This window comes from Mya arenaria, chromosome 3 (assembly GCF_026914265.1).
Source record: "Mya arenaria isolate MELC-2E11 chromosome 3, ASM2691426v1".
NCBI classification, from domain to species: domain Eukaryota; kingdom Metazoa; phylum Mollusca; class Bivalvia; order Myida; family Myidae; genus Mya; species Mya arenaria.
Window position 1 is genome coordinate 89208196 of NC_069124.1, and position 12794 is coordinate 89220989.

General features: G+C 40.2%; 1 protein-coding gene across 1 annotated transcript; it reads left to right on the top strand.

Moving 5' to 3' along the window:
• Nucleotides 1–396: 396 nt before the first annotated feature.
• LOC128226398 (uncharacterized) lies at nucleotides 397–1426 on the top strand. The gene is made up of 2 exons (XM_052936276.1): nucleotides 397–424; nucleotides 1035–1426. Exons 1-2 carry the CDS (start codon nucleotides 397–399, stop codon nucleotides 1424–1426), a joined length of 420 nt encoding a protein of 139 aa, XP_052792236.1.
• The last annotated feature ends 11368 nt before the right edge of the window (nucleotides 1427–12794 follow it).

The window sequence follows — 12794 nt, forward strand, 5'->3', positions numbered from 1 at the left end:
AGCGTACTGGGTATGGACAGCATAATGAAAAAGCGTGCTGGGTATGGACAGCATAATGAAAAAGCGTGCTGGGTATGGACAGCATAATGAAAAAGCGTGCTGGGTATGGACAGCATAATGAAAAAGCGTGCTGGGTATGGACAGCATAATGAATAAGCGTGCTGCGTATGGACAGCATAATGAAAAAGCGTACTGCGTATGGACAGCATAATGAAAAAGCGTGCTGCTTAAGGACAGCGTAATGAAAAAGCGTGCTGCGTATGGACAGCGTTATGAAAAAGCGTGCTGCGTATGGACAGCGTAATGAAAAAACTTGCTGTGTATGGACAGCGTAATGAAAAAGTGTGCTGCGTATGTTCAGCGTAATGAAAAAGCGAGTTGCGTATGCTCAGCGTAATGAAAAAGCGTGCTGCGTATGCTCAGCGTAATGAAAAAGCGTGCTGCGTATGCTGAGGGACAGCGCAAGGAATAAGCTCTGACACGGATGAATGGCCATATTGTAAAGGCGTAATGCGGAGGGACAGCGCAAGAAATAATCGTGGTGCGGATGAATGGCCATATTGTAAAGGCAAAATGAGGAGGGACAGCATAATGAATAAGCGTGCTGCGTATGGACAGCATAATGAAAAAGCATGCTGCTTATGGACATCGTAATGAAAAAGCGTGCTGCGTATGGACAGCGTTATGAAAAAGCGTGCTGCGTATGGACAGCGTAATGAAAAAACTTGCTGTGTATGGACAGCGTAATGAAAAAGTGTGCTGCGTATGCTCAGCATAATGAAAAAGCGAGTTGCGTATGCTCAGCGTAATGAAAAAGCGTGCTGCAAATTTTGGAAAGTACCTCAATATTTGCCAAACTCCTTGCGTGTTCCTACAAGCAGTAAAAGATGGCGGTGACGGATCCAGGAATTCACAACCGTCAACCCCCCCTCTCCCCCAAACCAGGAATTTATAACCTTCACCCCACCCCATCTCCCCCTCTCCCCCCAACGAGGAATTCACAACCGTCACCCCCCCCCTCTCCTCCCAACCAGGAATTTATAACCTTCACCCCACCCACTCTCCCCCCTCACCACCCAACCAGGAATTCACTACCATCACCCCCCTCTCCCCCAGCCAGGCATGTATAACCTTCACCCCACCCCCTCTCTCTCCCCAACCAGGAATTTATAACCTTCACCCCACCCCCGCTCCCCCTCTCCCCCAACCAGGAATTCACAACCGTCATACCCTCCTCTCCTCCCAACCAGGAATTCATAACCTTCACCCCACCCCCTCTCCTCCCAACCAGGAATTCACAGCCACCAACCCCCCTCTCCCCCCACCAGAATTTATAACCTTCACCCCACCCCCTCTCCCCCTCTCTCCCCAAGCAGGAATTTATAACCTTCAACCCACCCCCTCTCCCCCAACCAGGAATTTATAACCTTCACCCCACCCCCTCTACCCCCTCTCCCCCAACCAGGAATTTATAACCTTCACCCCACCCCCTCTCCCCCCTCTCTCCCAACCCGGAATTTATAACCTTCACCCCACCCCCTCAACCTCAACCAGGAATTTATAACCTTCACCCCACCCCCTCTACCCCCTCTCCCCAACCCTTTACAACTTTTATCTTACTGAGCTCATGAATTGAAATAAAAGGTGTAAATTTAGCTTAAAGCTGCACTCTCGCAGATTGAACGTTTTGACAACTTTTTTATTTTTTGTCTTGGAACGAGCAGTTTCTTGCGTAAATATCTGAAAACCAGTGATAAAAGACTGCTGACAAAAGATCAGCACAGAGTTTCATATTTCCTCTCCAAAATTGATGTTTTATGCATTTTTCTTTAACCGTTAGTAACGGTTTAAGCCATAAAACATCAAACTTGAAATGGGAACATGAAAATCTGTGATCTGATCTTTTGTCAACAGTCTTTCATCACTGGTTTGCAGATATTTACGCAAAACTTTGATCATTCCAAGACAAAAATAAAAAAGTTGGAAAAACGGTAAATCTGTGAGAATGCAGCTTTAAACTTATAGTTATCGAATACATATATGTTTGTATGTCGATTTTATTCTCTCTTTTTCTGTTCTTTTTTTCTTTTCCTTTTGTGGCCTTTGAGAAATTTGATGCCAATTTTAGCCAAAAGCATGTATTTTCTGATATTGCCAATAAAATGAATCTATCAAAGATTAAATGCATTTCCAGTGGACATATTAATGAATAAAAACTGTATATGTTTTTGTTCATACATGTAAGCATGTTAACTTTAGAATATACCTATTTATTTAGCTCGATTGTGGCGCTAGCTGAGCTTATAGAATCACTCTCTTGTCCGTTTCCTGGGCCGAAACCAGTACTGATGTCTATTTTGAGAGGCGGTGAGAAAGTGCCCCTAGTAGAATCGCACCCACAACCTCTTGGGTGAGAGGCGGACATCTAGTCAACTTCAGAAGGTGTATGTCAGCGTTTAAATTGGTAAAGCAGTTAAAGCATCAATATTAGGTTAAAATTATATGTTTTTAGGGTTTATTCGCCCGCCAAGTGGGATGGGGGGGGCATTGGCCGTTGTGCCCCCCGCTAGATCCTGCACTGATTGATATTGTTAATGAAATAAATCTACTGTATACTTATTTATCCTATAATTTAAATATTTACTAAGTGGAATCCATTAAGACGTATTGTTCTGATGTTTGGAGAAGCCAGGATACTTTGAGAAATACATGTACAACGTTGTTGTTTTTTTAAGTTTGGTTAATAACTTCAGACGAAATTGATCTAAGTTACTGTATTAATTTTGTTGTAACTAATAATTTTCTGCAAATAAGGTGTATTATTTTCTTCTATTTTCGGCCTTTTGATTTTGAAAGTATTACTATAAACAAGTTAAAAGCGATTTACCAGTAAAGTGAAAATTTCCGTATTTCACTGATTCCAACAATAAAATTTGTGTTGTGTTATTTTTTACAGTTATGAAATTTTACCCCGTGGGACTTAATCGCGCACAGGAATTGGGCACCATTTTGCAAACGATTTGGCATGTATTTCTACAACACTACAATAAGAGTCACATCTTTTAGGCATGTAATAAAAAACAATGGTTCGTTTAATAAATAATACTTAATGAAGAGCGACAGTAATTCTTTCAATATACAACTTTTGGTTCTCAGTCGATTAAATATTTTGCTTAATTACAAATATGCGATTCATTTACATACAACAATTTGTAGCTATTTTCTTCTGAGCACTTTGGGGTTGATTATTTAGCGACGGCAGTGCCTCAGAAACTAAACACTTTTGTTTGCCTATACCCTATAACATAATTTTCTGCAAGTCTCGAAAATTGGCAAATTTTGTCCGGGTGACTTAGTGGATTTCGAGAATGTCAAACTATTTGAGCAAGTGTCTTTGATATGCAGCAACAGTAGCAGCAGTAGTTGTGTCTTGATGGCCTAACGCATTGGAAAGTGGTTCGGGGAGGCTAAAAATAAAAATGTTTAAAAGCTTCATTTTTTACTTAGTATATATTTTAAATGAAAAACATAAATCCTTTTCAAAATGAAAAAATGCTGCTGATGGACAGTGTAATGAAAAAGCGTGCTGCGTATGGACAGCATAATGAAAAAGCGTGATGCGTATGGACAGCGTAATAAAAAAACTTTCTGTGTATGGACAGCATAATGAAAAAGCGTGCTGGGTATGGACAGCATAATGAAAAAGCGTACTGGGTATGGACAGCATAATGAAAAAAGCGTGCTGGGTATGTACAGCATAATGAAAAAGCGTACTGGGTATGGACAGCATAATGAAAAAGCGTGCTGGGTATGGACAGCATAATGAAAAAGCGTGCTGGGTATGGACAGCATAATGAAAAAGCGTGCTGGGTATGGACAGCATAATGAAAAAGCGTGCTGGGTATGGACAGCATAATGAATAAGCGTGCTGCGTATGGACAGCATAATGAAAAAGCGTACTGCGTATGGACAGCATAATGAAAAAGCGTGCTGTTTAAGGACAGCGTAATGAAAAAAGCGTGCTGCGTATGGACAGCGTTATGAAAAAGCGTGCTGCGTATGGACAGCGTAATGAAAAAACTTGCTGTGTATGGACAGCGTAATGAAAAAGTGTGCTGCGTATGTTCAGCGTAATGAAAAAGCGAGTTGCGTATGCTCAGCGTAATGAAAAAGCGTGCTGCGTATGCTCAGCGTAATGAAAAAGCGTGCTGCGTATGCTGAGGGACAGCGCAAGGAATAAGCTCTGACACGGATGAATGGCCATATTGTAAAGGCGTAATGCGGAGGGACAGCGCAAGAAATAATCGTGGTGCGGATGAATGGCCATATTGTAAAGGCAAAATGAGGAGGGACAGCATAATGAATAAGCGTGCTGCGTATGGACAGCATAATGAAAAAGCATGCTGCTTATGGACATCGTAATGAAAAAGCGTGCTGCGTATGGACAGCGTAATGAAAAAACTTGCTGTGTATGGACAGCGTAATGAAAAAGTGTGCTGCGTATGCTCAGCATAATGAAAAAGCGAGTTGCGTATGCTCAGCGTAATGAAAAAGCGTGCTGCGTATGCTCAGCGTAATGAAAAAGCGTGCTGCGTATGCTCAGCGTAATGAAAAAGCGAACTGCGTATGGACAGTGTAAATAAAAGCGTGCTGCGTATGGACAGTGTAAATAAAAGCGTGCTGCGTTTGGACAGTGTAAATAAAAGCGTGCTGCGTATGGACAGTGTAAATAAAGGCGTGCTGCGTATGGACATCATTATGAAGGGCGTGCTGCGTATGCTCAGCGTAATTAAAAAGAGAGCTGCGGATGGACATCGTAATGAAAAAGCGTGCTGCGAATAGATAGCTTTATGAAAAAGCGTGCTGTGGATGGACAGCGAAATGAAATATCTTGCTGCGTATGGGCAGCGTGCTGCGTATTGATATCGTAATGAAAAGCGAGGTTCTTCTAGACAAAGCGATGAAAAAAGGGTGATGCAGTTGGACTGCGCAATAAAAAAAACAATTGCTACGGATGGACAGCGCAATGAAAAGGCGAAATAAGGAGGGACAACGTATTAATAAGCTCTGACTCGGATGAATGGCCATATTGTAAATGCGTAATGCGGAGGGACAACGTATTAATAACCTCTGACACGGATGAATGGCCATATTGTTAAGGCGTAATGCGGAGGGACAGCGCAAGAATAAGCCCTGACACGGATGAATGGCCATATTGTAAAGGCGTAATGCGGAGGGACAGCGTAAGGAATAAGCTCTGACACGGATGAATGGCCATATTTTAAAGGCTTAATGCGGAGGGACAGCGCAAGGAATAAGCTCTGACACGGATGAATGGCCATATTGTAAAGGCGTAATGCGGAGGGACAGCGCAAGAAATAATCGTGGTGCGGATGTATGGCCATATTGTAAAGGCAAAATGCGGAGGGACAGCGCAAGAAATAAGCGTGGTGCGGATGAATGGCCATATTGTAAAGGCGTAATACAGAGGGACAGCGCAAGAAATAATCGTGGTGCGGAGAATGGCCATATCGTAAAGGCGTAATGCGGAGGGACAGCGCAAGAAATAATCGTGGTGCGGAGAATGGCCATATTGTAAAGGCGTAATGCGGAGGGACAGCGCAAGAAATAATGGTGGTGCGGATGAATGGCCATATTGTAAAGGCAAAATGCGGAGGGACAGCGCAAGAAATAAGCGTGGTGCGGATGAATGGCCATATTGTAAAGGCAAAATGCGGAGGGACAGCGCAAGAAATAAGCGTGGTGTGGATGAATGGCCATATTGTAAAGGCGTAATGCGGAGGGACAGCGCAAGAAATAATCGTGGTGCGGATGAATGGCCATATTGTAAAGGCAAAATGCGGAGGGACAGCGCAAGAAATAAGCGTGGTGCGGATGAATGGCCATATTGTAAAGGCGTAATACAGAGGGACAGCGCAAGAAATAATCGTGGTGCGGAGAATGGCCAAATTGTAAAGGCGTAATGCGGAGGGACAGCGCAAGAAATAATCGTGGTGCGGAGAATGGCCATATTGTAAAGGCGTAATGCGGAGGGACAGCGCAAGAAATAATCGTGGTGCGGATGAATGGCCATATTGTAAAGGCAAAATGCGGAGGGACAGCGCAAGAAATAAGCGTGGTGCGGATGAATGGCCATATTGTAAAGGCAAAATGCGGAGGGACAGCGCAAGAAATAAGCGTGGTGCGGATGAATGGCCATATTGTAAAGGCAAAATGCGGAGGGACAGCGCAAGAAATAAGCGTGGTGCGGATGAATGACCATATTGTAAAGGCGTAATGCGGAGGGACAGCGCAAGGAATAAGCGTGGTGCGGATGAATGGCCATATTGTAAAGGCGAAATGCGGAGGGACAGCGCAAGGAATAAGGGTGGTGCGGATGAATGGCCATATTGTAAAGGCGAAATGCGGAGGGACAGCGCAAGGAATAAGCTCTGACACTGATGAATGGCCATATTGTAAAGGCGTAATGCGGAGGGACAGCGTAAGGAATAAGCTCTGACACGGATGAATGGCTTTATTGTAATGGCGAAATGCGGAGGGACAGCGCAAGAAATAAGCGTGGTGCGGATGAATGGCCATATTGTAAAGGCGAAATGCGGAGGGACAGCGCAAGGAATAAGCTCTGACACGGATGAATGGCCATATTGTAAAGGCGTAATGCGGAGGGACAGCGTAAGGAATAAGCTCTGACACGGATGAATGGCCATATTGTAAATGCGTAATGCGGAGGGACAGCGCAAGAATAAGCTCTGACACGGATGAATGGCCATATTTTAAAGGCTTAATGCGGAGGGACAGCGTAAGGAATAAGCTCTGACACGGATGAATGGCCATATTGTAAAGGCGTAATGCGGAGGGACAGCGCAAGGAATAAGGGTGGTGCGGATGAATGGCCATATTGTAAAGGCGAAATGCGGAGGGACATCGCAAGGAATAAGCTCTGACACGGATGAATGGCCATATTGTAAAGGCGTAATGCGGAGGGACAGCGCAAGAAATAATCGTGGTGCGGAGGGAAAGCAAGCGAAAACCATATACTTGTACATAGAAGCACAGTGTAATATATATCGCAGAACTAACAATAGGTAGGTATAGGATACACTTGTGTAAATATTGTTTAGTGTATTTACCCAACTTAATAGGTTCCATATTTACTGGTATATCTATTTATATGCATCGCCAGTGTTTCGTAATTTAATGAAAGGATTAAATAGGCCAAGTATAATATATGAATCTGGTAAGTAAATAACGCACGTTCGTATATCAATTAATTTTCGACATCTTCAAATGAAATAGTGCACTTGGATGGTATTCAAAATGCAGACAATACAGCAACCGTCCCTCGCAACAGTTTTCATATCAATAGTTAAAGTGCTGACGTAAAAATTCATATGTCCGTAAAGTTGGCAGCGTAAATTATCAGTCTGGCAATCCGGCAAATCGAGTGTAATTTGGTAAAAGAATAAATTGAATGTCTAAAGCGACATTTAGTTGTAATAAAATAACAAAAATAAAATAATTAATTAATTAAAATCTGTTTTTAGAATAAAACTACTACTACTACTACTACTACTACTACTACTACTACTACTACTACTACTACTACTACTGCTACTGCTGCTGCTGCTGCTGCTGCTACTACTACTACTACTACTACTATAATAATAATAATAGTATTTTTATAATAATAATAATAATAATAATAATAATAATAATAATAATTATAATAATAATAATAATAATAATAATAATAATAATAATAATAATAATAATAATTATTATTATTATTATTATTATTATAACAACGCTTAGCTGTACAATATGCTGTCATTTGCGGTCCATGTTAGCAGGACATTGAATAGCTTATATCATACGGAACTCCTCGGCCATTTTCCATCGGACACTTCATCGAACAGGAGTTCGGAATGGGCTTAACCGAAAACTAAATATTGAGGGATAAGTTGTTAGCTATTTAGTATTTTTGCAATTTTTTGCAATAAGGTACGTTAAACCTTAACGAACAACACTTCAAGTCTGCCTTTCTTTGATTGGAAGCATTATAAGTTCGATGCTTTAAAATATTACGGTAAACCATCAATAGTATTTTAAGTATTTTACTAATAACCCCTCCTACGATAGTCACTAATTTAACCTCGTTCCATTAAAGCTGCATTCTCACAGATTGAACGTTTTGACAACATTTCATTTATTGTATTGCCCTGGAACGAGCCAATTTATGCGAAAAATACATGGAAACCAGTCGAGGGGTGAAAGCGAAAATGTTATATCTTCTTCTTTATTTAATGTCACTTAGAACCTTTTCGCATTCACCCTTCGCAGTGAAATAAGACAAAAAAAGCAGATCGCAGATTTTCATATGTAAGTTTAAAAAAATGATGTTTTTAATGCATTTTTCTTAAACCGCTAGTAACGCCTTTAGCCATAAAACATCAATTTTCTAACGAAAATTTGAACATCTGCGATCTGATCTTTGGTCAGCTGTCTTATATCACTGGTTTGCAGATATCTACGCAAAAATGTTCTCTTTCCAAGACATAAAAATTTAAAAGTTGTAAAAATGGTAAATCTGTGTAGTGCAGCTTTAAATAACAAGTGAGTATAATTTTCACCAATCATGACGTTGTAATTATCGTGAAGGAAATTGCGCGTTTCAAATGACAATTTGACAGATTTATAAATAGGATTGTTAAAACTTAACTTACATCATTTAAAATTTTACATAAATTAACTGATAAAATGTTGACCAATGGTTCGATGATGCAAAACTATAAGTTGTTTATATGTAATAGATATCTCTTGTGGTATTTTGGATGCATTTTTTACTTATTGGCAACCGATTTTGAACTGTGCACTTATATATTGCCTTATATGCAGTATATTTTAATTTAAAGTATTCTAGTATAATTATGTCTCTTAAGAGACAAATTTTACTTCCTTCTTTGAAAGTATTTACAGCCGAAATGTTCTGAAGCATGGATGGCCACAGACCACGCCCAAAATAACAACCCTATTCAACATTAAGTCATTTTCATGCCTGGCGCCGACTTATCGTTTAAAAGACCGACAATAATTGCTAAATTTCTTAGTGGTCAGCGGGAAATGCCTCTAAAATTCCTTTATATATAGCAAACGCGCATGCGAGATCTTTTCATTAACTTAAACCCTGGTCACATACACGCTACGAGCTCCATTCGAGCAGGTTTTTCATTTTAAAAAATGGAAAATCGACCGAACGGACATCTTGACGCTTGCGAGCATGGTACGGATTTTTTTTACTCAAAGAGGAGTCTGGGCTGAGTGAAAATATTCAGCCGAGGTCCCGAGTAATCACTTTTGTATTAATTGATTATTGGACAAAGACATACTTATTATCAAAGATGAATATCATGGTCAATTTCCACGGTATAATTGTACCAAACTGAAGGTCCATTATAGATCGTTCCATTCCCAGCGCCAACTTCAATCCACTCCCCACTAGAAAAGAAAATATCCCTTTTCCAGGCACCTTGGGTCACTATGGGAGCAACAAGCCTTTTGTCGCCGACCAAAAACTCGTCTTCACAGGTCAAGGCCGTTTCGTTATCTGGGTCAATCCAACAGAGGTCGAATAATGGGTGCACCGGTTTGATCAGATTCTTTGGCGAATTCTATGATGTCGTCTGCAACAAGCCGTTTAAACCATAAGGGTTCAAGATTTAATGACATCCGCGAACATTATTTTCTTGGTATCTTGAATATAGTGCCATGGTTCATTTCTATAATATAAAATCCGCTGCTTTTTATGTTCATAAACTCATGTTAGCTATCGAAAATACTAAACTTTGTTGACCAAGCGACACAACTCTTATTTAGTTACATATCTGTATTTTTTTGTAATATTTAAATTGCATTGTAACACGTATTATGGGCAAGGGGGGTTCGTAGAAAAAGTGGGGAGCAGCTCACAAGGGCACCAGTATGGGAATCGCAAGATGTCCGTGCAGATTTGGAACACTGAGAGGGTCGTAACAGCTAGCCGGTGTTCGCAGAACTATTGCAGAGGAGTCGCGCAGTCCCGACGATAATACGCACACTGGCCAGGGGACTTACGATGTCCGCACGGGGCCCGCATGGTGTAACGTTCGCCTTACGAGCTCCGTACAACATCATTGAAGATTAAATTTAAGTAAGCCGTTCTCCATTGTTCAGTTGATGTTTATTTTATCTGTTTATCTATCCTGTATTGCATACAGGGTTTTGAATTTTTTTAATAAAGTTTCCAAGGTTCCAAAGTTTGAACAATTGTACTAAAGATTACCAGCAAACTGAGACTTGCATATTCATGTTGAAAATTGATATCACCATTAATCTGATAACGTTTGTGACCTGCATCTGAGGAAGATGATTATGAGCATCTGTTAATATGTTTAAATTTTACTACTAATACATTTGAATACAAATTTTGTAGACGAAGTCATACTTATATCATTCTTAATACTTAAAATTTGCGATAAACACATATACAATAAAGGAAGTCGTTTGTACTCAGGGAGAATTTTACTGATAAAGCTTATATTTATGCCTATACAATCTTATGAGGATTATAAGGGTAAGTTAATGAATTGTTTTACCCGAATTAAGCCTTCAGTTTACTCTTAAAGGGGTGTTATATAGGTAACACTTGGTAGATGTTAAACAAATTTAAAACATTTTAGCTATATTTTGGCGCTTTTTAACTGGTAACTTTGTGGCCACGTAGCCATAATTTGGAGGAAAAAAACAACATAATTACAAAGGCTAATATTTTTTAACTGTACTCAATTTAGATTTGTTTTAGTTTTGATTATTAAAGTCAAATGATTTATACATTATAATACATTAAAATAAAAAAGATGATATCTATCAAGAGTAAACCATAATGTGCCCCTTTGAATAAACTTACTTTTAATCATTTCATTCGTGTTAAATATTTTCACTGATAAAAGAACTTAATATGGATAATCATGTTATTACAGTATAACCCCGTTGGCTCGAGCTCGCTTAGCTCGAATACCTCGATAGCTCGACCTTGATGTAACTACCGATTTCTTTTTACTGAAGAAAAGAATTCCCACTCGGCTCGAATTGTTCGAAGCTCGATTTATTTTCGCCGGGTCCTGGTATTTCGAGTTAACGGGGTTTGACTATTAATATAATGTTACATATCGGCAAAGCAAGGAGAGCAAAGAGTAATTTTAAGACAAAATTCAAACAAAACATATCTATGCTACAATTATGTATTTTTTCTGTAAAGCGGAAATATGATCAAGACTGGGAGTTCCTCCTACGATTTGACAGAAGTGTCGCTGCATGATGAGCACGAGTCCCCGGTCGTGCATGCGAAAGACGTCCGCCGACTCAAATTCCGGTTCTACGCCGCTCTTGGTGTGGCCGGCGTCATCATTCTGGGTATTATTATTGGAGTCGCGGTCAAGGTTTGTGCGCATATAACATGGACGTGTTCTTTGTCAAGACCACTCTATTCGTCTTCCGGGAGGGACGTTTAATCACAGAGACTTGAAAGTGTGATGCAGTTCCCAACAGCTGCCCCTGGTGTACTTTAAACAGTTGACTGTGGCCTCAGCTGAGAAAAAATCAATATTGGCCCCGAAAAAAAGACTTCGACTTTATATGGCTTGCTTAACACGTCTTGGAACATGATACAACTATTCATCATGATTTATCGACAATATTTCAACATATTATTAAAGTTAAAAATCCACTAGGATTATATAACCGTACCATATAAAGTAAGCCAGGGGCAGCTGTTGGGATCTGCATAATACTTTCATGTCTCTGGTCGTTAAATGGGGGTCCCGTGTGACAGTGATACTCACTGAAAGTGTCACTGGTGCATGTTAAAGCTGCACTCTCACAAATTGAACGTTTTGACAACTTTTTGTTGCCTAAGAACGAGGTAATTGATGCGAAAACTAGCATGGAAACTAGTGGTATAAGACTGCTGAAAAAAAGCAGATCGTAGATGTCATATTTAAGTTAAAAAATTGATTTTTTATGCATTTTTCTTAAACCGTTACTAACGCTTTGAGCCACAAAACATTAATGATCGAACGGAAATATGAAAACCTGCGATCTGATCTTTTGTCAGCAGTCATATATCATTGGTTTGCAGCTATTTACGCAAAAATTGGCTCATTCCAAGACAAAAAATAAAGTTGTCAAAACTGTAAATCTGTGAGAGTGCAGCTTTAAAGAACAAGGGTAGCTCGAATCAGGTTAACATTCTGTGTATACACTATGTTCCAAGAAACTAATATGACTAACAATCTTATAGGAGCACTCGCCGAATAGTCCTTGTCCGAGTATGTATAAGCTTACACACTACCACCCAATCGTAACAACTCGGCCATCTCCGGCAAGCTTCGAGATATCTTGATACTAGCCGAGGAGTTCCGATTGACTACCACCAGGACCGATGTAGATGCCATTCATCGTGGGTCTCGCGGTGTTTTGGGTAAAATATTCTCCTTTGGAGAATATCGTATCAACTCGTTGGGGGTAAAATTCCTCATTCGGCTTCAAAATTTGTTTAAGTCACACTTTGGGATTGACGGGGTCAAGCCATAATGCAGCCAGTATAGGGCTTATAAGTTAACTTATATATTTAATAACGATTGTGAAACAACATTATATTAATTACTCTCTTTGGCACGATGTTAAACGATAATATGGTAGTGTAATTGGAGTATCCTGGGGGAATCCCACTTGTACGG